This window comes from Sciurus carolinensis, chromosome 1, assembly GCF_902686445.1.
Source record: "Sciurus carolinensis chromosome 1, mSciCar1.2, whole genome shotgun sequence".
Classification (NCBI taxonomy): Eukaryota; Metazoa; Chordata; class Mammalia; order Rodentia; family Sciuridae; genus Sciurus; species Sciurus carolinensis.
The window spans coordinates 23,733,079-23,760,101 of record NC_062213.1 but is presented as its reverse complement, the minus strand read 5'-3'; the positions used below and the strand labels follow the sequence as shown (position 1 = coordinate 23,760,101).

At 33.3% G+C, this 27,023-nt stretch overlaps 1 protein-coding gene across 2 annotated transcripts in view; it reads right to left on the bottom strand.

Annotated features, from left to right (window-relative positions):
• Positions 1-27,023, bottom strand: part of Eif3h (eukaryotic translation initiation factor 3 subunit H) — a 96,488-nt gene that overhangs the window by 47,049 nt on the left and 22,416 nt on the right. For both annotated transcript variants that reach the window (XM_047565876.1, XM_047565886.1), the window contains exon 2: positions 25,876-26,032. In XM_047565876.1, coding sequence (XP_047421832.1) covers positions 25,876-26,032 — 157 coding nt within the window. The remainder of the gene's footprint in view (positions 1-25,875; positions 26,033-27,023) is intronic.

The window sequence follows — 27,023 nt, the reverse complement described above, 5'->3', positions numbered from 1 at the left end:
GTGGGAGGGAGGAAGGAGGGACTGTATAGAGGGAAAAGAGGGGTGGGAGGAGAGGGGGGGAGGAAAAAAACAACAGAATGAATCAAACACCATTACCCTATGTGAATGTATGATTACACAAATGGTATGCCTCTACTTCATGTACAGAGAAAGAAGTTGTACCCCATTTGTTTACAATAAAAAATAAATAAAAATAGACAAGGACATATCAAGGAAAGAAAACTTCAGACCAATATCCCTGATGAATAGATGCAAAAATTCTCAATAAAATTCTGGCAAATTGCACACAAAAACATATTTAAAAGAGTGCACCATGATCAAGTGAGGTTCATCCCAGGGATACAGGGTTGGTACAACATACAGAAATCAATAAACCCAATTCATCACATCAACAGACTTAAAAACAAAAATCATATGAGCATCTCAATAGATGCAGAAAAAACATTTGACAAAAATAGAGCACCCACTCATGTTCACTAGGGATATAGGAACATACCTCAACTTCATAAAAGTCACATATGCCAAACCCACGGCCAACATAATTCTAAACAGAGAAAAATTGAAAGCATTCCCTCTAAATCTGGAACAAGACAAGGATGCCCTCTGTTATCACTTTTATTCAACATTGTCCTTGCAACTGTAGCCAGAGCAATTAGACAGAACAAAAGGTTTAATTTAATTTAATTAAGAAATTAAAGGTATACAAATAGGTAAAGAACTCTAAACTATCACCATTTGCCAATGACATAATATTATATTTAGAAGATTAAAAAAAACTCTACCAGAAAACTTCTAGAACTAATAAATAAATTCTTCAAAGTAGCAAGATATAAAATCAACACCCATAAATCAAACACATACCTATACATCAGTAATGAATCCACTGAAAGAGAAATAAAGAAAACTATCTCATTCACAGTAGCCTCAAAAAAAAAAGTAAAATATTTGGGAATCAATCTAACGAAAGAGGTGAAATACCTCTACAATGAAAACTACAGAACACTAAAGAAAGAAATTGAAGAAGAGTTTAGAAGACAGAAAGAACTCCCATTCACAATTAATATTGTCAAAATAGCCATACTACCAAAAACGTGATACAAATTTAATGCAATTCCTATTAAAATCCCAGTGACATTCTTCATAGAACTAGAAAAAGCAATGATGAAATTCATTTGGAAAAATAAGAGACCCAGAATAGCCAAAGCAATCCTTAGCAAGAGAAGTGAAGCAGGAGGCATTATACCAGACCTCAAACTATACTACAGAGCAATAGTAATAAAAAACAGCATGGTATTGGCACCAAAACAGACATGTAGACCAATGATCAGAAAAGAAGACAGACAAATCCACAATAATAAGGTATCTCATATTAGACAAAAGTATAAAAACATTCACTGGAGAAAAGACAGTCTATTCAACAAATGGTGCTGGGAAAGCCACATGTAACAAAATGAAATTAAACCTTTATCTCTCACCATGCATGAAACTCGACTCAAAAAGGATCAAAGACTTAGGCACTAGAACAGAGACTCTGCACTTACAGAAAAAAAAAGTACACCCAAATCTTCACCATATCAGCCTTCCTTAACAAGACCCCTAAAGTGCAAGAAGTTAAATTAAGAATCAATAAATGGCATGGATTCAAACTAAAAAGCTTCTTCTCAGCAAAATAAAAAAATCAATAATGTGAAGAGAGAGCCTATACACAGATTGAGAAAAAAATCTTTACCACATGTACTCAGATAAAGCATTAATCTCTAGGACATATAAGGAATTCAAAAAACTTAACACCAAAAAAACCAAATAACCCAATCAATAAATGGGCTAAGGAATTGAACAAACACTTCACAGAAGATATATCAATCAAAAAAATATGAAAAAATGTTCAACATCTCTAGCAATTAGAGAAATGCAAACCAAACTACTCTAAGATTTCATCTCATTCCAATTAGAATGGCTATTATCAAGAATACAAGCAACAATAGGTGTCGGCATGGATGTGGGGGAAAAGGTACATTCAAACATTACTGGCAGGAATGCAAAATGGTGCAACCATTATGGAAAACAGTATGGTGATTCATCAGAAAACTTGGAATGGAGCCACCATTTGACCCAGTTATCCCACTCCTCAGTTTATACCCAAAGAACTTAAAATCAGACAATGGAATGTTACTCAGTCATAAAGAATAATAAAATTATGGCATTTGCCAATAAATGGATGGAACAGGAGACTATCATGCTAAGTGAAATAAGTCAATCCCAAAACACCAAAGGCTGAATATTTTCTCTGACATGCAGATGCTAATTCACAATATGGAGGGACCAGGTAGGGAAGAATAGAGTTACTTTATATCAGGTAGAAGGGAATGAAAGGAGGGAAAGGAATATAGGAATAGGAAGGTTAATAGAGTGAAACAGACATTATTTGCTCATGTACATATATGACTGCATGACAAATGTGATCCTACAATGTGTGTAATCAGAAAAATGAGAAATTACACTCCATTTATGTACGATTTATCAAAATGTATTAATGCATTCTGTCATGTACAACTAACTAGAACAAATTTTTAAAAATTAAAAAAAAAAAAAAAACAATCAGATACCATTTCTCAACCACCAGGAAGGTTATAATAAAAAAGATGGACAAAAACAAGGGTTGGTGAGGACATGGGGCAATTGATACCCTCATACATGGCTAGTGGGAGTGTAAATATAACACAACTTGTGAAAACTGTGGTTGTTCTTCAAAGTTAAACAGAAGTCTATCCCTGAGTATATACTCAAGAAAAGTGAAAGCAGATTTCTGTACAAAAGTTTATACATGAAAGTTCACAGCAGCAATATTCATAATTGCCCAAAAGTGGAAACATCTCAAATGCCCATAAAATGCCCATGACCTCATGGAAAGATAAACACAATGTGGTAATTCCATACAATGGAATGTTATCAGCCATCAAGAGAAATGAAGAACTGATAAATACCACACCAGGGATGAACCTTGAGAACATGTCATATGAAAGCAGTCACAAAAGACCACATCTTGTATCAGAGCGTGCATATGACACTTCCAGGATATGCAAATCTACAGACACAGTCCACAGATTAATAAGTGCCTGGGGTTGGGGATGGGGCAGTTGAGGGGACAGGCAGAATCATTTATATTGGTAGAGGGTATCTTTGGGGGTGGGGGTGAGGAAAGTATCTGAAAAATGTAGTGACTGTTGCACAACTTTGAGAATATATCAAACGCTACTAAATTATATACACTAAGTGGGTGAATATTACAGTGTGTGGGTTATATGTTAATAAAGCTGTTAAAAACTTAAAAAAAAAAAAAAAAAAAAGACAAACTCCTAACTAAAATGGTTACAACTAATATACACCATGCTGCAGGTACCTGTTCTACAGAAGAAGAAACTAAAGCTAAAAGACGGAATATGCCCTGCATCTGTGTGTACCTTTGCTCATGCAACAGCCTCTATTTCCAAAAGCTTTGTCCACTACAACCTGATTTCCCCACTTGGAAGAACTCCTCAACTACTAAGTTAAGTCCTTCCTCTGTACTTCCAAGTCCCAAGTTTTCACTGTTTAAGATCGTATCCCAATGAGAGATGCAAAAGACACAGTGGCACATAATAGCAAGGGACAGATGTAGGGCTATTAATGTGCACATACAAATTCTTATAAATACATACATATACACACACATTCACTTGGGTGAACTATGGTTCAATTTTCCAACAACTTCTGTAATGAATAAAACACCAGGGCTCCTCTAAGCTCAATGAACTTTTTATCTTAAATCTCTTTAAAGCCTACTAAATTTAAATGAACACATAGGTGGTCTGATTATTCTCTTCTAAGGATAGGGTCTTTAAGATCAATAGTAAATGACCATGTGGTTTTTTTAAATGAAAATAATGAAATAGAAGATAGAATATAACTCTGACACTGAAATAAAAGATGATTAAATTAACTACTAGTGCAGAAAAGTGGGTTTAAAAACAAAAAAACCTCATCCGTCACAGGAAGGTGGCAATGCAGCTGAAACAAAAGATTAAAACAACTTATCCATCTACTTAAGTGTTCACTTTCTTAAGGAAAAATTCTCTTCACTTTTTAGCTACTAAAAGGTAAAAAAAACCCAAAGGTCAAATATAAATATAACTTCTTGTTCCTGCTTTTAGTGGGTCAACCAACATAAAGAAAAGCAAGATTTACAGTTTGAAAAGAGGCCAGAAGACATCTATAAGAAAAACTGGCATCTACTAGGAAGTTAAATTTAGTATGGTTGGGGTTCAGAGAGTCCATTTATAATGCAAAAGATAGGTTAAACATAACATTGGTACTTTTAAGCACCTTTTTAGAGAATTGGGAGGGAATTTTTCTATCACTGCTAATTTACTTACAAATTATATGCTTTCCCAAGTAAGTCCACCCTTCTAAATATAGTGTATGCCCAAGACATTCAACCAGCTATCTTTAATCACAAAATAGGACTTCTGCTCTAAAGTTATATTGTTAAAGTGCTTTTCTAATCAGTTCTCTTTCAAAACTAAGAAGAAAAAACACTTTTTGTGCTAAAATTAGGAAAGAATATATTCCTGAATTTAAAAAAAATTTAAAAAAGGAAACAAATCACATTTTTGTGTCACTTAATTCAAACACTGTTAATACTGCCCCACTACCCACCTATATAAGATCAAGTTTTAACTACTTTAGGTTTGTAAGTAATTCACAATCTCCCCTTTTCAATTCAATTGATTGAATTTCAATTCAATAACTATTTTATTGTATATTCAGCATATTCCACTGTTCTACATACAGTAGAAATAATAAATAATTCTCAGCCCTTGAGCTTGATGAGCACCCATTCTAAGTGACTAATAATTAAAAAGATGACAGTACTCATAATTCATATTATTAATTACTGGAGTATTTTTTCATAATCTCCAGGAATTCTTTGATGTTACTCTCATCAAGAGATGGAATTTAATCTCTTCCTTGGTGCAGGCTGAATTTAGTGACTGATTTCTAAAGAACAAAGTATGGGAAGAGAAAAAGAGTAATTTTTCAGTAGAGAAATCTAGCAGTAACTGCCTAACCCAAGTGACCAAGGTTAACATCATCACTAAGACATGGTAAGATAATAAACCCCCAAAATGATGTTTCAGTCAGCTTTTTCACTGGTGTGACTAAATGACCCAACCAGCACAACTGTAAAGGAAGAAAGGTTTATTTGAGGGCTCATTATTTCAGAGGTCTTAGTTCATAGAAGGCCAGCTCCATTCCTTGGGGCTCAAGTTCAGGCTAAACATTATGGCAGAAGAGGGTGGTGAGGGGAAGCAACTTACATCATGGTGACTGAGAAGCAGAGAGAGAGAGAGAAACTCTACTTGCCAGATACAAATATATATACCCCAAAGTCACGCCCTAATTCCCACCTCCAGTCACACCCTACCTGCCTCCAGTTGCCACCCGGGTAATCCTATCAGGGATTGATTAGCTGGATTAGTTAATACTCTCAAAACCCAATCATTTCTTCTATGAACCTTCTTGTACTGTCTCACACATGAGCTTTTGGGGGACACCTCACATTCAAACCCATAACAGATGTGATGAGAAAGGGCACATCTCTTATATTCTTCCCCAAAATACATAACTTCAATGTAATCTTTAAAAAATATCAGAAAAACCAAAACTAACAATGTACAAAATAGCTAACAAGTACTCTTCAAAAAAATGCCAAGTTAAGGAAAAGACACTGATTGGAAGAGACTAAAGATATAATGACTCAATGCAATATGGTATCCTAGATTGGATACTGGAACAGGAAAAGCTCAAAAGCTCAGGAATGACAACACTGGAAAAATCTAGATCAGGAAAGAATCTGTAGTTTAGTTAATGATATTATATCAACTTTAGTTTCTTAGTTTTGACAAATATACCATGGTTACATTAAGATGTTAACATTAAGAGAAGCTGAGTGAAGGGTAGGCCAGAACTCTATTGTGTTTGCAACTTCTGCAAATCTAAATTATTTCAAAATAAAAGTTTGTGTGTGTGTGTGTGTGTGTGTGTGTGTGTGTGTGTGTGTGTACACATTTCTCTCTGATAAGTACCACTGTGGGATAAGCATATGATCTATAAAAGCATGCAAGCCAGGGAATGCCTCAGGGACATGTGTGTAGGGTCTGCGGACAACATTTAAACTAAGTCCTCAACATGACAAGCAGTGCTGGGGTGGAGAAACAGAACAGATCATCACCACAGAGAAACAAGACAGACTTTGGCTTGTGTGGAAACAGCTGGTAGAACAGGTAGAGGAAAGGGAACATTGTCAAGCAAGAGAAGGTGAGAAAGAAAATATAACTTCAAGTCTTTAGGACCTAGCTCAAATTCCATGTAGATCAGATCAACCTTGCACTCAAGTAATGTCCTCCCTTAAAATGATTTCCTTACAACAGTCATTTGGCCATAACTATTTACCACTGAGAATCCCTACTCCAAAAGCACTATACTAGAAAAGCTCTGACAGACAAAACATTTTTGGGGGGTGGTAATGGGGATCAACCTGAGACCACATACACATTAGGCAAGCACTCTTAATAAATTACATCCTCAACCCTAAAATTTGAAACTTTTTTTTTTTTTTTTGAGTGTCTTTTCAGTGCTCTTTTTGAGCACTGAAATGTTTTTCATTTCAGTTTTGGAGCATTTCAGAATTTGGAATTTGAGAGTACAGATGCTTAACCTTTTATGCACAGATTAAAAAATACAAAAATATCCAAAATCTGAAACATTTCTGGTCCTAAGCATTTCAGATTAAGAATATTCAACTTGTACTGGCTTGTGATAAGTTTGTCACATTATTTTAATTTTCCCTACTTAAATTTTACCTCCAAAAATAGATTGAAATAGGAGGAACCAGCTGGGCATGGTGTTACCTATAATCCCAGCTGCTCAAGAGGCTGAATCAAGAGGCTCAGGAGTTGAAAGCCAGCCTGAGCAACTTAGCAAGGCCCTAAGTAACTCAATGAGACCCTGTCTCTAAATAAAATATAAAAAAGGGCTGGGGATGTGGCTCAGTGGTTAAGTGCCCCTGGGTTCAGTACCCGGTACCAAAAGGTGGGGGTGCAAGTACCCTGAAATATATCGTACTAGTTTCTGCCTTACATCATGCCTTGGACAGTGTCTGACATAGTAAGAACTCAATGGATTATAGATGTACAATATAAACTAGTCATCAGAATATGGTATTAGTAAGAAATCTGACTTAAGTAAGCTGATTCATGGAAAGGGTAAGGAACAATGGGTACAAACATTTTCAAATTCAAGAATAATTAAGTCTTTTATTTAAAAATTTTGGAAGTCACTTTAAGGCAATCAAGAACCAAGAAGATAAAAACTATTTTACCTGACCACATTTCCTTCTAACATTCTGATGCTCTCTTCCACCTCCTGACAATTAACAATCAACAAAAAGGTATTCTCAAGGTGTTTAAGAGTACAGGATCTGCCTGGCCATGAGGGCACACACCTGTAATTCCATCAACTCTGGGGGCTAAGGCAGGAGGATCACAAGTTCAAGGTCAGCCTCAGCAACTCAGAGAGACCTTGTTTCAAAAAAATAAAGGGGAGGTGATGTGGCTCAGTGATTAAGCACCCTGGGTTCAATCCTCAATACAAAAAAAAAAAAAAGAGTACAGGATCTGAATCTTGATTCCAGACATGGTACCAGTGGCTCTCATATAAATTAACTTCTCTAAGCCTCAGTAAAGAGGGAAGAATAATGGTTCTTATAAAAGAGCATAGGGATTAAATGAATGTTGCCAAGTGTTCAATAGAATGTTTGGCACATGATAAGTGATCAAAAAACGGCAGCAATTACAAGTGTGGATGAAATGCTATCATTACCAGCACAAACTTGAGAATGATGAAAACAAAGATTAATGCCTCCTCCATTGCTAATTTCTAGGTCTTTTTTTACTTTTTAATGATGTTTCCCAGTTTAATAAAAGATAGAGGGAAAATTTCCTACTGCCATGCTCTTCCTAGTAGCTAGTAAGAAATACCTTAGAAGATAGTAAAATTTTGATGATACTATTAATGAAATGGTTGCTATTTTGTTCCCTGCAAAGAATAGTAAGGTTAGTCAACAAATATGAAGAGGTCTTCAGAGTTAATAACCAAATAAATAGAAAAACTACTGCATAAAAGACCCTAACATTTCAATACTTCCTTTTCTATTTTTAAATTTAAAGATACTAGGATGAAACATTTCAAATATGCAAGAGAAAAACAAACTATTTAAGGCTCTTAAAAGCAAATTATATCAAGCATTTTTTCTTAATTTAAGTAATCTCATGGATTTTATGCCATGTGCAGCTCTCACACTAGTTTATTCTAAGTTAGTGACCAAAATGGTATTTATTCCAAACATAAGTCTAGACAGCTTCTTTGTATAAAAGATACTTTGCAGTAGAAACCAATTTTACCAATAACCCTTTATAGCACCGTCCATGGGAAACATTAACTGCTGTTTCAAATATTCCAGATGTTGAAGTGATTAGCTATAATGAATATTCTCCAACTCACGTAACTGTTAGTATATCCTGACCAATCCATATGAATTTAAATACTCAGTGTTATCTCCAAGATGCTATAGCATATAAACAAAATAATTTCATCTGTGTGAAAAGTTACATATTAAAGCAAAGAATACACATTCATCCATTTATCCATGTTATTCAGGTATAAAATATAGTAATAAACAGTATTAAAGTTATTAAAATTATTTCATCCAAAAGAGATGACTTTCCCATTTTTCAACTAAGGCATTCATGTCTCAATGATTCCTTAGGTTATAAAGATTCCCAAGATAATATGAGAAGTGACTTTAACCAAGTGACCAAGGTTAGCATCACCAGTATCATGTTCCCTTCCTGATAGAATGTAATGAGAAAGGCCCTTCACCACTGTGACTTTTTTCTCTAAAAATCTGTCACTACAATCTAATCATGTAAAAACATCCAACAAATGAGAGAGATTCTACAAATTACTTAATAATACCTCTCAAAATTGCCCAGATAATGAAAAACGTGGCAGTCCCAGACCAGAAGGGGGCTAAAAAGACATGACAATTAGATGCAGTGTGGTATCCTAGGCTGGATCCTGGAAAAGCAAAGGACATTGATGGAAAAACTGGTAAAATCTGAATATGAGCCTGGAATTTAATACACTACAGTAATATAAGAAGACGATTCACTATATCCAACATAATTCCAAAATAATTTATTTAAAAAAAATAAAATAAAAGCTCCAGTCACACTTGTTATGGTTGCCTAGCAGTCATGAATAAACTTTCTTGGCATTAACATTATAACCAATAAAGACAATAATAAAGCTGGGTTTTCAGAAGTATTTCAAATATCAAATGTAACACCAGACAGAAAAGTCCTAGATGAAGTCACAGAATCATAAATAACATGACAGTCATCAATTCAACTAGATTATGAATAGCTTGAAATTCTTTAGTAGCCACGTGCATCTTAATGGATTAAACTCAAATTCCTCTGAGGTTCTGCATGACATGGTCCCTTGTTTCTCATTATTCATTCAGACAGATTAGCAGCTAAAGTTCCCAAACCAGGTCAAGCTCACTTCTACCTCCCAGCTTTGCACCTGGTCTTCCTCTTCTCAACACAGTTTATCAGCTGACTCTACCTCTTATCCAGGGACTCCCTGTTTTAGGTAGACCACCACAATGAAAGCATCTGTTTATGTCTTCTACAGTACTCAGAACAACTTCTAATTAATCTGATCAGTCTAATGTCTCTCTCCTCACCTGTTCATAAGGTTGCCCCTCAATATATGGCAGAATTCCTGAGATAGTTGGCACTTGATAATTATCAGTTAAAAGAATGAATGAACTGAACAACTTGCAAAAACTATCCTTGAGACAGGGTACAACTGTCTAAGGAATCCCATGTCATGAATAGATCATTGTGTCTGAAGAGTGGAGTAAATCTTTTTCACTTTTACTTCTATGTAGTATACTTATCTCTGTTCTTTGGGGGCTTAAAAAAAATAAAAATCCATTCTCTAAAGGACAGCCCTAAAAATATCAGATTACAACTGCATTATATTGACCATTCCACACGATGTATGTACTTCTAAGATTGCCCAAACAGTGACTTCTTAATTTAAAAACTTTAAATATTTCATATTTTAGTAAAGCTGATATTATTGTAAGTGTAGGAAACCCCCTGCTGTTATAGCTTACATTTACTCTATCCATCTACTCTGTAATACATTCAAACAATTATTACTGAACAGATGCTTTCTACAAAGTATTTAAAAGGGAGGGGACGACAAATTCTTCTAGAATGCCAGATATTAAAGTTATTCGATAAACCCTTAAAACACAAGGGAACACTTCAACTCAATCTTTTAACATTCTCCCCAATCCATCTCTAGTATTTATCTTCTCATTCTTGTTCCAACAGTCTATATTTCATTCAAGCCCTCATTATTCTTCTGTTGTTCTTTCCTCAATGCACAAAACATTGACCACATCTTTGCTGGAGGATAAAGAATAGCCCAAATACTTTGAGTCAAAACTTCAATTTCAAGTGGTCAAAATCCTTCCAGGTGCAATTGCACACACCTATAATCCCAGTAAATGAGGAATCTGAAGTGGGAGGATCACATGTCTGAGGACAGCCTCAGCAACTTAGCAAGGCCCTGAGCAACTTAGTGAGATCCTGTCTAAAAAAAAAAAAAATTGAAAGTTGAAAGTTGAAATTGAAAAGGGTGAGGATATAGTTCAATGGTAAAGCATCCTTGGGTTCCATCTCCACTACAAAAAAAAAAAAAAGTACAGTCTTCTAGAATCTGGCCCTATTATTTCAGCCCATTCCCCAAACTAAGTCTCTATACCAACTGACAAATCCTATGATTTTGTGCATTAAGTGTTTGTTCCTATATCTACTCTGTATTTAAATTTATCTTTCTTGAATCAATGAGTCACATATCTCTATAACTTAAAATACAACCCTTACTATCCCAAAACAAGTTATTATAAGCTCTCAGTAAGCAACCTTTCTGATACTCAAACCTTCCCCTATTTCTGATAACTTTTCTCCTTTGTCTCATCAGGGAAAATACAGACGCAATTTGCTATCACTTCCATATATTCCTTTACTACCAACAGCAAATCAAAAGAAGACCATTGCCAGGCACAGTGGTACAGTCTGTAATCCCAGCAACTTGGGAGGCTGAGGTAGAAGGATCCAACCTAGAGAGACCCTGTCTCAAAATAAAAAATAAAAAGGGCTGGGGAATGTAGCTCAGTGGTAAAATGCCCCTGTTTAATCTCCAACACCAAAACAACAACAACAACAACAAAAAAGACTATTAGTATTACATTCTTAAGTGCCTTTAACCAGGCTTAAAGTACAATGGGATATGGAAATTTTAAGTTAAAATCATAAGTTTATAACAAGGTACTCAAATATCAAAATGGTGAAACTTATTAGGAACATAAAGGTTTAACACATTTTACATATAAATTTTTGAAATGACACTGATTACTAATATGCTAATGACAACTGTACCTTAAAATATTAAATCTTCCCTGTCATCTCTTTACTCCCTCTACTAGTTAAAATGAATACTTATTTTTTGAAGTCAAAACATTCAGTAAGTACACAACAAAGATACCATTAAATACCTGTGAAAGAATTTCTAAAGTAAAGAAGTTAGTGAAAGGAAATACTATTGATTTTGATGACTAAAAATTTCATTCATCTATATTAAGCTAACTGAAGTTTAAAGATTTCAAGTTCAAAAGCAAAGCAAGGCAGTTTATCAAGCAAATTAAATTCTGTGATTAGTATAATTCATTCATCATGGGTGAAGTAGTTAAAAATCTTTTCATGAATTTTCGAAGATGTTCATCAAAACCACTTAATACCAGCTGAAGGGAAACTGATAGTAGTAGTACATTCTCAAAACATGAAATATATATTTTAAATGCATATATTTATATCAAACAACAATTAATTGAATTATACCAATCATCCTTACAGTACTCCACTATCATATGAAGTGTAATTATGATCCAAGCAAAAACTAAAAAGAAGCAAGGTCAGATGAACCTGATACTCCATTGCTATGCTTTCAAGCTTTTAATTTTATGTTTAACAGGTTTTCTTGTTCTAAGGTTCTTCTAGCTGTTGAATTTGCACTTCCTCCAATTTTGGCTTGGCCAGAATCTTTCTTTTAAAAAACCTCTTCGTAATGAAAGAAATTATGGTCTAAATCACAAAGATGACAAGAAACCTTAGCAGTTTAAATAGACAAGCCTTGAAATAATATTGTGATCAAAGTATCAAGCAGCCTAATAAAATCCAGGTGGCTCAGGCTTATCATATATGGTATTCATTACCACAATTACACATTGAATCTACTTCCTGGTGTCAACAAAAACTTTCTGTTATTAATTCCCCCCAGTTATGGATCTGCTTAAGTTACCATGTTTGCTGATAAGACAACTCTGTCCAAAAAAATAAAAAATAAAAATTTATAAAGAAGGAGTGGGACTCATTTTAAATGTTTTAGAACTAGAGCCATGGTTGATAAAACAACAAAATCCACAGTGGCTTCGTATTATTAACCATCTATATAGAGTTATGTTAATTTCTAAGAAGGTACCAGATGATTCTTCGTTAACACAGTTTTGTAAGGGTTTACATGTTTTATTAAAAAAGTAACCACGTACACACAATAAGAACAGATTTACAAATTTTCACAATTCAATTAAGAGATGCATCCACTAACAATGATATTACAGGTTAGCTTCTGACAATGCCTCTTGCTCATATACAACTTCATCACTGACTTTTAAGATTTTAAAGCAATTTTCCCATTCATAGCTCCCATCTCGCAATTTTTTAAAGTACTCAAATGTTCTCAGCAAATGTTTTACAGAATAATCCATTTCCAAAAGATTCTATTTAAGCAAAGTAAAAATGCTATAATTATTAAATCTACTACAACATGTGCCAAAAATTGGAACAGCAAAAAGATCATATGGAAAAATCAAGAGAAAAATAAAAAAGGAAAGCTTGACCAGTTTTTCCTGCTAGATTTATCTGTCTCAGCTATGGTACTATGACATCTGAAAAGTAAATTGTGAGTTATTCCTACTGCACACCTCCGTTTTACATATAGCTAGCTGTACTGGTTACAAAGGAAAGTCACTAACTGCTCAATGTTCCATGAGTGGCACCCAGTGTTCACACAGATTCCTTACAACTAACGGATCTATTTCCACTCCTTGCTCTTCTCTTAGAGTCATTCTGTTTGCCCAGATGGCAGAAACAGCAGATTGGAAGCATTGCACAACATACCACTTAACCATACTGTGTACTCAGTAAAGCAGGAAATTCACATGACAGGCTTTATCAGTATTGTCTGTTTAAATCATCTGCAAAGCAACGTACTCTACAAAATCTTCCTGTATTATCAGTCAGGAACTGATTTCCTAAAGCAAAGTAAACCATCTATTCAAACTATTATTGTAATTGCATTCAATGGCATTTAATAAGAATATATTCTTCCTCCCCTCTCTTACCCAGTTCAATCATTACTTTCAATTAATTTCTCCATATCGTGTACCAAATACTAGAGGCTGTGCTGATTCTCAGCAATTTAAATGGGTTTAGAATGCCTGATCTGGCTGTATATATTCAACCACCACTAATTTTCTACTGACCTAAAGGTCAGAACTACCCTGTATGTTTACTGAAAACCTAGTACACACACATACACACACAGGAAATTTTCTAAAATCCATTGTTACATTCAATAATCATTTGACTCTAGCTGTGTTGATAGTAAATAACACCAAGAAATAATATTTCAAGTAAATACATTGTGCCTACCAAGTCACAATTACAGGCATCTGTATCACTCACAATTATTCTGACAAAAATACCAGAATTATGCAACCTTCCTAAAACTGTGGATTACATTTTAGGTAGGCAAGCCTCTGGTTTTGAATGTGCCACTAATTTAATTTTAGGCTTCTCTTGGCCTCAGATTTCCATTTGCTGCAAGAATTACAGAAGTTCCTATTGTGATCCTCCATGTTGCAAATGTGAAAACTGAAGCTAAAGAGAAGGAAGATTGCAAATGGTAAATTCAGAACTTTAGCCAGAACTCAGTCTAGATTTCCTTCCTTTTATGTCTTTTAGAAAATTTGCCAGATTAGAAGAATCTTCTCAACCAAGAGCTATAATGATACATACAAATACACATTGTTTTCATAATTAGTTACTACTGCTTTTTAAATTTTGGCTTCCTATAAGAAGAGATAATCTTCTGAAAATAAAAATAAAATTTTTATTTAAAAATCTGAATTCTGGTAAAACATGAGCAGTCTCACTATTAGTCACATCAAATATCATAAAGGAGCAGAGAAGAAACCCAAATATGGCTAACAGTGATCTTAACAATTCATGCAGTGTCTACATCATCCTACTCCTCATTTTTATCACCAGAAAAAAGGACGACCAACCATTATGGAATAATACCACTACTATTCATACACACCCTCAACTTCTTCTAATATTGAACTTTTTCTGTGTGTGGGGCGGCGGGTGCTAGAGACTGAACCCAGAGTTTCACACACAGCTAGGCATATGCTCTGCCACTGAGCTACATCCCCAGCTCCTAATACTGAATCTTTTTAATGTTTTATGTCATCTGTTTTCAGCATGGAGGTAGAATGGTGGTAGTTATGGTAGTGAAGAAGTTAAAATTAAAAATTGTAAGGAAAAATAATTTATCTGATCAGGATTCTTAGTCATAGACTTCTAAAATCACCTGAATACACTTAAAGCATTGGGTGCTGGTACCAAGTGAAGATGAATCAAAAGTAAAGATAGATTTTCATATGAAAATGAAAAACATGATCAAATTTATGAATTTTCAAAAACAAAATTACAAAACAAATAAACCAAGAATAATCTGAATTACAATCTTAAAGATGTACAGATTTATAGGTATATATTTATAACCTTAACTCATTCTCAAACTATATAAACATATTTTAGACACTCCATCAGCATAATCTTAATTTTATATTTATTTGATTCACTAAATGCATCAACAATTCTCCCCATGTTTCAAGTCAAGTACACTACTTAAAACAGCTGAAGTTATTTAAATAACAAGCATTTTTAAAAGTAGCCATAAGAGATACAGGTAAGCAATAGCCAGTGAAAGAGCTCAGTGCATAATGACATCTCAAATATGGGTTTAATGAGTAAACAACAAAGAAAAACCCTAGCACAGTGGGGCATGTCTATATTCCCAACTACTCTAGAGGCTGAAGCAGAAAATAGCAAGTTTAAGGTCAGCCTAGGCAACATGATAAGGCTCCTATCTTAAAATGAAAAAGATCTGAATGATGAAAGCACTCGTAGGTTCAATCCGCAAAACTGGGACAGACAGACAGACACACACACACACACACACACACACACACACACACACACACAGGCGGGGTGGGGGGGGCGGGTGGGAGGGACAAAAGAAAAGTTTCAGTGAGATCTCAAAAGTCTGCAAGCTACAAAGGCTGAGAAAAATTGGCATAGTTGGGCTGATGCTACTGTTGCTACACTGCTGGGACTATCAGGCCAAAAGTCCAAAGAGACCCACTTAGGACTGTGCTGCCAGACTCCAACTGCCATGGATGCTAGCTGTGAGGTTAGTACCTGCCACACAAACAAGTCAACACCTATCCAATTCTATAAAACAGAAGCAAGATGAAATTATTTCTGCAAAGATGACTGAATACTTTTATGATCCTCTCATCAATCAAGTAGGGAAGAAGCGTTGTCCGTATACTAAAAGATGATATCTGCAGGCTAGATATTAGAGGGGAAAAAAGTGTGCATAAGAGGAAATATGAGGTTGCATTATAAATTCACACTCTTATATTGTTACTTGATAAATATTGCCTTTTGTTTTCACCTATCAGAAAAAAGGTCTAAAAATGTACTGGGTAAAGGTTACTCTTTTTTTAAAGACAGTAGAAAACTGATAAATGTATGAAAACCACTCTGAAACATAAAAAGGTAACCCCTGAAGAGTATTCAGACAGATGAAAGTTTCTAAGGTTCTAAAAACTTTAATGAGAGAAAGACAAATATAAATCAAACAGAACACTTCACTGGAAAATTTTGCATTAGCATCAAAAACATCTAATCTAATTATAAATCCATAAGTTTCTAAAACTTGCAGATTAGGTAGTATATTTAGTTGAAGGAGTAAAATTGGGCAGCACTTCTGGGTAAATAGGAAGCACGACTGAACTTGTTCATTAGGAAAATTTTTTGGAAAAACAGAAATGGCAAGGATCTTTGGTTATGTACTATAACTGTGGTTTTATAATATTTCAATTAGTTAAATAGTTCATTTTTAATTGTCATTCCCTTAAAGTTTAATATTAAGTTTAAATATCTTCACCTAAAGTTATTGTGGGTCAAAAGTAAGATAGCTTTTATTCAATTAAAATTTAAACCACTGGGAACAGTAATTTAAGGATTACATTTTTAGACTTGGGAAACTTAGGAATTTTAAATACTATTTAAGTACTGTATCCACCTGTAATTTTCAAATCTTACAGTATTACTTTAAGTCTGCACAAAATTTGAACAGGTTTTACTTGGCTTCTTTCCAAACCATAGTACTTACACTTTGGGGACCAAGGGAGAGAATAGTGTAAAGCACTTTAATTTCTTTAAGCAGAAAAATCTTTTACCTTGACCACATTTTCAATAGTGTATACTTCCATTCACAGGAGTTTCTCAACTCATTAAAACAAAACAACAAAAGGAACAACTAAATTTTAAAACATGAAGTAAATGCAAAAAACATTTTTTGAGGATTTTAAAATGAAGTTAGACTATACTCCTATTCTTTTATTTAAAATCTTGAAATACCCAAACTAAAAGAACAAAAAAGACATAAATATATTAGAACTAATGCTTCACATTTGAATTTTACCTCTCACATTCTAATCACTTTTATAAACCAAAATCTAAACATATAAAGTTAAGTTTAGGTATTTAAGTTAAAATTTCAACTCACAAACTAAAGGTTTTCTGCATGATCAAAGTAATTTAACCAAGTAGTAATCTAAAGTTCATTGTCCTGAATGAACCAGTAAATCATTAAATGTGAATGGTTTAACATTTTCAAAATACCACCATAAGTAACAACAAAAACATCAGTACCCAGGGGAATTACAACTCTGTAGATTCTCTCTAGTATCTACCTACACAGTTTCTAAAGTGAAGTATTTACTAAATATCTAAAATTTATTAGCCATTCTATTAAGTATTTTAAATAAAGCTAACTGTACTATGGATCCCAAGTTTCTATATACATGACACTAACATTCAGGAGTTCTTTCATTTATCAAAAGAGCACTAATGTAAAAAACAACTCTCTATATATAGATGCTAAAGTAGCAGCAATATTTTGAAAGTACTGTCAAAGAATATAACTGTCTGAACCATAAAGACACTAAATCAAATGTACATATTAGTTAGTTCTTTATTTCCAGAAATACTTGTGCTATTTATTGAAAGTCCAGAAATGTGAATTATTAAAATAAACTTGCAAGACATAACTTAAAATTGCAACTGACACCTACAAAAATCAAATTTTACTTCTCCTATGAAGTTACACCAAAAAGGGAGTTCGGAGCTGATATGTGTTTCTATTGTTTTTTTCTACTTTAATTCTACTTCAGAACAAATTTTTATTTACACACTTGTCTCTCTCACTTAAAATGAGGCAGTAACCAGAATTTGGAGTCTTTGTAACTTTTCCACTATCCACTCAATGTAATTTGCTAGATAAATGCAAAACTGAATTGTGGTGGGCTTAAATTTTTTGAGATATATGAAACATTTTATCCTCCCTCCACTGAAGCTTGAGATCACTAAGTAAAAACGTTCCTGTTCTTCAATAAGTTCAAAGACATCACCTGAAACTGTCTGTATATATTTGTAATATTTCCAACAAGAGCTCTTTTTTAAAAATGCAAAACAAACAGGATCTTTTTTAAAAATCAGTGTGTTGAACAGATCACGATGATCATAAAAACGGAGATAAGAGCAAAGAATAAGTAAGCATTACATCTTTCCATAAAATGTCTCCATCTGTCCAAAAAGTATGAAAAGCTTTCTCTGTCCTTATTCAACTATTCCCTGAATTCAAAAGCAATATAAAGACAAACTACTAATCTTCAGTTAAGTTTCAAGCAATTTTATCATGGGTGTGAACTTCATGAAAACTAAGAACAAAAAGGAAGGAAGGAGATACCTGAAGAAGCAGGTAATTAAGCTCAGATTTTTATCCTCAACATACAATATGGCTTACTTATGTAGAATACTGCAAATAAAACTACACAAACTTACTCTCCAAACTTGGTGATACAAAAATAATACTTATGCATGAAAAGTTACTCTGAATACATCTTATTTTAATTCATATTTGCCAATTCATATGTTAGCCACTGGAAACCGTTTTTAAGATTATATAGCATTACTTTCCTATTGAAAGTTTAATGATAACAATATAATATGTAGAAAAGTTTACACTAGTATTTCTCACTTTAACACCAAACTTAATTAAGAAAAAAAACAATTTCTCCTACTGAAAATTTACCAAAGAAGCTAAAAATTATGTGTGTTTATGTATCACTTCCATGTGTTACCACTTCAGTAATTAGACATGCTGTGCGTATCAACACTAAGGTAGGCATCATTTCATTTCCCCTAGCTGCATTTCAGTAGTATAATAGCCTTCATGCTTCTTCTTAAAGGAGGTCTACTTTGAAGGCCAAGGATGATTCTTTATGACTAACTTAAAGATAGTAAAATTTTTAAAAAAATTGCTCACTCCAAATGTAAAAATTACAGATTTGGCTCTTATGTAAAATAAGGCTTCTTATATCACCTGCCATAGTAAATTGATTCAGTCTGCTGACAAACAAGATAGTGAGTTATTGAATCTGTGTTTAATTCAGTGCACTTTATAACATATTTAAGGAATTCAGTTGTATAAAACAGTATCTGAATCTTATCAGATGAAAATATTTTTCCCTTTTAGCAAGCTTCGGGTTCCACATCTGAGAAAACAAATTAGTCTCCCATTCTCCTAAGCTTGATAATAGTGCCCCCTAATGGGAATTTTAATATGAGTTTTTCTGGCTTATTTTTTAAAAGCATATATTCTCTAATAATAATAATAATAATAATATTCTCTAAGTTATTTTACTAATAAGTTATTTTACTTTCAACTTGAAAGGACATTATGTAGCATAAAAGTTTATCAGGATTTAAACCCTCAAATAAGAATGACTATATGCTACAAAACAAAAATTGTGAATTAATTAAAAGAAAAACAAGAGAAACTTCATACCCTAACATTTTTCTAGGTTTTGAATCGTTCTATACAACATAATCCGAGGCAACACTATATAGTTAATTCTTTAAGGAAATTACCTTTCTCACCATGTTTCTGGTAAGTGAGAAATGTGGTAAATGAATTACAGACCAACAGCAGTTGAGAAGTTATTCAGTATCACAGTTCCTGAAGGTAGTGAGATCCTCATCTCAATATTTTGCTCATACCATTACCTTTCCACAACACCTAGTCACAATTTCGCCAACTATGAATTTAATGCCTTCTTCCCTATTATCTATAATGGTTCCCCTAAACATTGAAACTCAATAATGTAGCTAAAAAAAAAAAAAAAAAAAAAAAGAAAGAAAGAAAAGAAAATGCACTGAAATTAAAGCAAAAAAACTATTCTGATACTTCCCATGTTTGCCAATGAAACAAACACCCAATAATACAGTATTTTTCTTTCAGAGTTCACAATACAATATGGATTCAGTCAAAAAGCAGTATATAGAAGAGATAAAAAATGAAGAAAAAAGTCATCTATTTATAATGGAAAGAACAAACTGCTTTATTCTTTAACATACAAGAGAGAGAGAATATAAAGATACACATTGATCATGGGTGGTCAAACTTTAAGAACCACAAGGTAAATATTTTAGGTTTGGGATCCAATCAGTCACTGTCAGAACTACTCAACTACTCAGTATCTGAATCTTATCAGATGAAAGTATTTTTCCCTTTTAGCAAGCTTCAGGTTCCACATCTGAGAAAACAAATTAGTCTCCCATTCTCCTAAGCTTGATAATAGTGCCACTGATAGTGCCATGTGCCACTGAAACAGAAATGTAGGCACAGAAAATAAATGAAAAAGCACTGTTCCAATAAAACTTTATTCACAAAAGCAGGCTCACAGATCAGTTTCTCAACCCAATTTAGAACACTTGCTAAACTTCATTTGTACCACAGATTTAAAATCTCCACTTTACATAAAGCACTAAAACAAAGAGGAGGAAAAAATACCTCACAACCCTGTGGAAAAAACTAAGCAATGGAAAATAAATAACTACTAAAGTTCTAAAACATTCCCTTAAATAAATACTGGTTTAAAAGGGTATAAAATAAAGGAAAAGCAAAAGGCAAAATGACAGGCCTTTATCAGGATATAAAGTAATCAAAATATAGACCTATTCTAAGATACATATTTATGATAAAAAAAAATTTGTTTTTATCTAGATTTGATTTTTAAAAATCTGTCATTATATTCTAATGCAAATTAAAAAAATAAATGGTCTAAGTGAAGGAACCTAAAATCTAAACCTTTTGCCAAAGGCTATGAAGAAATAAAGGCACTATATTACATTTTTCACGGGTATAGGAGAAATGATAAATCCCAGTTCTTAAAGGTAAAAACCATGAAAAGCAAATTTACTTGCTTTGCACAAAAAGTGGATTTCAGCTATGAACTCAAGTTCCCTACATTCAACACCATTTAACCTCTAGAATATACTTCACTAAAAGACTAAGAGCTATACACTATAGTGGAAAAATCATACGATTTAGACTAGGCAGGTCTCAAGTAACATTCTCCTGATTCGTAGAATGATTTTGGGCAAGTTATTCATCTCACTAAATATTGGTTTCCTAATCCAGAAAATGGAATTGATAAAACCTTTTTTCAAGGGAACTGAAAGTAACAAATGATTATAGGAAGTGTACAGATTATAGGAAGTGATTATAGGATTATAATTACAAATGATTATAGGAAGTGTACACAACACATACTGCCCAGTTATTTTATTATCTAAGGCTAAACTGAAGTCTCTCCTTATCTCAGAGATATTGAAAAATTTTTTTAATGAGGTGGTTTTTGTTTTTGTTTTGTTACCAAGGAACTAGAACCCAGGGCCACTTAACCAGTGAGTCACATCCTCAACCCTTTTTATTTTTTAAGACAGGATCTTGCTAAGTTACTTAGGACCTCATTAAATTGCTCAAACTGGCTTTGAACTCATGATCCTCCTGCCTCAAGCCTGAGTCTTTGGAATTACAGGTGTATACCACATCCGGCTTTGATAGGCTTCTTAAAGTATATGTTAATCAATTATCTCAAACTTATAAAAGAGATAAACTTCCAATGATCAATATGTAAAATAGTCAACATATTGTTGTTTATTTAACATACATTTACTAAACATTATTTCTCCTTCATATTCTAAAACAAGAATTGTATAACAATAAAAGTAACAGGGGCTGGGGTTGTGGCTCAGTGGTAGAGCACTTGCCTAGCATTTGTGAGGCACTGGATTCCATTCTCAGCACCACATAGAATAAATAAAATAAAAGTCCATCAACATCTAAAAAATTTTTTTAAATAATAATAATAAATACCTGAGAAAACTGTGTAACAGTATAAACTATTTTGGTATGGTTTCTACTCCGACCAAGTAATGAAATAAGTCACTTCAAGTAAAGCTCTTAACCTTCCCACCTGTAAACTAAAGAAATTGTATTAATAATTGCTAGTCTTATGGTCCATGCCTGTAATCCAGCAGCTCGGGAGGCTGAGGCAGGAGGATCATGAGTTCAAAGCCACCTAAGCAACATCAAGGCACTAAGCAGCTCAGTGAGACCCTGTCTCTAAATAAAATACAAAATGGAGCTGGGGATGAGGCTCAATAATTGAGTGCCCCTGAGTTCAATCCCCGGTACCCAATTTAAAAAAAAAAAAAAAAAAAACTGTTAGTCTTCCAGTCCTAAATTAATGATTATTGAATTATAAATAAGCATCTCCAGATATGTTGTTGGGTAGGAAAATAAGAGAAACCTTAATACCTCCAAAAAGGACTGCACAGAAATCTCAACTTTAATCTCATAGGACATATAAACATACAGTAATTCAGATGAAAGTATGGCCAGTTTAGAGGAAAAAAAAAAGATGTATTCTGCACAACCATTTTAAAAATCCAAGTACTAGTAACTCAAATGCCTAGAACAAAAATATCCTTCGAGGCTGGGATTGTGGCTTCGTTGTAGAACACTTGCCTAGCACATGAGGCACTGGGTTTGATTATCAGCACCACATATATAAATAAAGGCACTGTGTCCATCTACAACTAAAAATTAAAACAAAAAATAGCCTCAGTTTCTAGAGATATTATTTAAATGAAAACTGATTTGCACATAAATTACAATACCAAAGTACCTGAGCAAGAATATATTTTGTATCTATGTATTTGAGGCACTATGAACATGTTAAGTTAAATGAAATAAGTAACATTTTATCAAAGGTTATAAAGAAAATGAAGAGCAAATTAAGAAAACAGCCCAATTTATAATAGCATCATAAATACAATACTTACAAATACACTTAACCAAAGAAGCAAAAGACTTATCAATACTACTCAAAGCAGACTACATATTCAATGCAAGACCTATCAAAATTCCAATGATATTTTTTGTAGGAATAAAAAAAAGACATCCTAAAATTCATATGGCATCTCAAAGAACCCTGAACAGCCCAACCTCCCATAAGAAGAAAACAGAAGGCCTCATACTTTCTGATTTCAAAAAGGTTTCATTACAAAGTTGAAGTAATCCAAAAAGTGTCATACTGGAATAAAGACAGAATATGAACCAGTGCAACACAATAAACACTCCAGAAATAAACCCTGACATATACGATTGATCTTCAACAAGGGTACTAAGACCATGACTGGAAAGGAAAGTGCCAGAAAAACTGGATATATATATGCAAAAAAATTAAGTTGGATCCTTCCCTTGCACTACACACAAAAATTTTTCAATAACAAATCCCACCATTATGTACAACTATAAAACATCAATTAAAAAATGGAAAAAAATTATTCAGAATGGGAAAACTTAAACATTAAGACTTGAAAATGAAACTCCTAAAAGAAAATAGGGAAAAAGTTTCATGATACTGATTTGTCAATGGTTTCTTTAATGACACCAAAAGCCCAGCAACAAAGACAAAAACAGAAAAGTGGAACTAAGTTAAACTTTAACTGCATATCGTAGGAAATAATTAACAGTGAAAGACAACCTACAAAACAGGAGAAAATAGATATTGCAAACCAATACCTGATAAGGGATTAATAGCCAAATTTAAAAAGAACTCCAAATCAAGCACAAATTCAATTTTAAAATGGGCAAAGGTCTTGAACAGACATTTCTCCAAAGAAGATACATGAGTCACCTACAAGTACAACGGGCTCTCCATACTCATGGGATCCCCATCTGGATTCAACCAACCTCAGATTAAAAATATTTGCGAAGAAAATCTGTTTCTGTACCGAACATATACAGACTTTTTCTTTTCATTACTCTCAAAATAATACATGATAAACACTTATATTAGGTATAAGAGTAATCTAGAGATGATTTAAAAGATACAGAACAATGTGTACGATTATATGTACAAACTACCTATTTTACATAAAGAACTTGATCATCTTGTGAATTGTGGTATTCAAGGAAGGTCCTAGAACCAATCACCCATGGATAACCAGTGACTGTATAGGAAAAGATGCTCAATATCAGTATTCATCAGCAAAATGTAAATCAAAATCACAAAATTGCCTCCCACTCATTAAAATGACCACTATCAAAAACAGGAGATAACAAATATTTTGGAACCCATGTGACTGATGGTTAGGAATGGAAAGCAGTACAGATGATAAGGAAACCAGTACAGAAGTTCCTCAAAAAAATAGAGGACTGCAGACAGTTTAGTGGTAGAGTACCTGCCTAGCATATGCATGGTCCCAAGTTTAATACCCAGCACCGTAAAAAACAAATAAATAAAAATAAAAGTTACCATATGATTCAGCAATAACACCTCTGGGTATACATCCAACAGAAATGAAAACAGGAAAAAAAATTTTTTTAAAAGAAAACAGAATCTCAAAGAGATATCTGAACATTCATGTTCACTGCAACATTAGTCACAATAGCCAAGAAGTGGAAGCAACCTAAATGTCCATCAGCAGATGAACAGATAAAGTTAAATGTGGTATATAAATACAACAGAATAATACAGCCTTTAAAAAAAAAAAGGAAATCTTGTCATATGCTACAACACAGATGAACGTTGCAGATATTATACTACATGAAATAAGCAAATGATAAAAAGACAAATACTATATAATTCCACTTATATGAGATATTTAAAGTAGCCAAACTCTTAGAAAATAGAACACTGTTTCTAAGGGGCTGAGGAAGTAGAAATGGGGTGTTGTTCAATGGTTAAAGAGCTTGTTTCCTGACATGAAGAAGTTCTACAGATCTGAAAAATAGCATGCATATGGTTAACACTCCTGTGGTACATACTTTAAAATGGTTAAGATGACAAGTTTAATGTTTTTATACCACAATTTCTTTAAAAAATCAGAAAGCTGTACAGAAAATGAGTCTGGAGAGTTCAAACAAGTGAGAAATTATTTTCAAACAGATTTTTTAAAAAAATCTTTTATGATGTTGATGTTGGCCTCTGGTGAACCTTTAACTACTATAGGCCTTTGATAACAAAGCAATTATACCTGTACAACAAAAATAAAATGCTTCTGAAATGTTTAAAAATCTTCCTTCTGAAACAAGAGATCTGGACTCTTCTTAAACAGAGTTCAAACGGAACAGAACAGAATAGATGCTGTACACACAACAATCCGTGTCCTTCACAAATTATTTGCCAAGCTGACTGTCAACATCAACAGCTCCTATCCTAGTTGCAGTAGTGTCCCCTTATCCATGATTTTGCTTTCTATGGTTGTAGTCACCCTGGTTCAACCATGGCCTGAGAGTATTAAGCAGAAAATTTCTGAAATAAATAATGCATTAGTTTTATTCAATTCATGATATTTTATAATAATATGTTACTGTAGCACTGGAAGTGCAGCTCAGAGGTAAAGTGCTCACCAAGTATGCATGAGGCCCTGGGATGAGTCCTTAGCAGGACAAAATTTTTAAAAAGATGCTATAACTCTTCTATTTTATTTTTAGTTATTATTGTTAATTTCTTACATGCCTAATTTATAAATTATACTTTGTCATTGGTATGTATGTCTATCTGCAGTTTTAGGCATTCACTGGAAGTCTTGGAATATATAACCTTTAATAATGAGGCAGAGACTACTATATTACAAATCAGAATTACAAACTCCAATTAAAAAAAGGTCAAAGTAATCAATATTTTTATTTAAATCCTCATTTCTCAGAATTTGTGTAATTTTTCCAAGAAACTCAAATCAAGTGATTTAGGTTCACCTGAATTCCCAATAATGGGTAATCAAAGCATACACTGAAAATTGTATTAATATGCATTTATAAAAACTGTAAAGACACACTTGAGATGAACATCTTTACCTTCATCAAAATCAGCATCATCCTCTGTGTGCTGGGGGAAAGGAAAGCAGTTGGTAATTTCAAGTCGATCTTCGACAACTAGGCCCAAAAGCACTCCTTGAACAACCTCAGTTCCTTGTCCTTCTTCTTGATAATGTTTGATTATCTTTAATACTACCTAAAAGAAAATACAGAAGGGAACTTAAAAACCATCTGAGTTTACATTTTTTTTTACTAAAAAACAAAAACAAACAAAAAAATTCTGTTTGCAAAGCCACAAAACTACATAATAGGACTAAACAAATGTCTTATGAATCATTTTAAAAATCTTACATAAATATTAAAGTTCACATAAGGTTCCCAGATGCTTATTCAGGTTAACAAGGTCACTAAGCCATTGTTAAAATCAAAGAAAAGGAGAGATGATAGAAGACAAGGGCTTAATGTAGATCTTCAGACAAATTCTAGAACTGAATCCTAAAGAGTTCTTTTCTACATATGCAAAAAGGACTAGTAATGACTAGAATCCAGCACAGTTTCACAAAGAAGCCAAATCAAAATAACTTTTTTTCCTTTTATAAAGAAAATGAAGTTGAAAAATTAATATATACTAAAACAAGTTATTGCAGTTTATAAAAAAGAAATTATTATTTCACTCTTTCCAACATCAAAGAAATGTTATCAGTTCTTTACAATGACCAAAGAAGTAAAATACCAATAACAGTACCCAACTGAGATGGAAAAAAAAAAAAAAACACAGGTTTGAATATAATAAACATGAGTAAGACAATAAAGAAAAGGGTAATGGTAAGAGAAAGCTTAAAACCCTGTGATGAGGACTGAGTTCAAATCTCTCTAGGCAAGAGACACTCAAACCACCTTAACAAATAGTAGACTAGGTTTATTCTCACTTTGAAAGACAAACCTGCATACCACAACTTGTGTGAGTTTTAAGAAAGAACATTTCAAATTTAAGGATAAATTCTCCCTAGTATTCAAGACTGTCCAAAATAGTCTTCAGGAGAGAAGCAAATACCAAAAAGAATTGATACGACTCTAATGTTCATGATCTTGTCATTTTCTAATCTAATGAAATAAAACTTTAAAAAAATTCTTATCAAAACTAAGCTGGCTCATTTATTTTGATATTTTATAGTCTTCCTACTTTC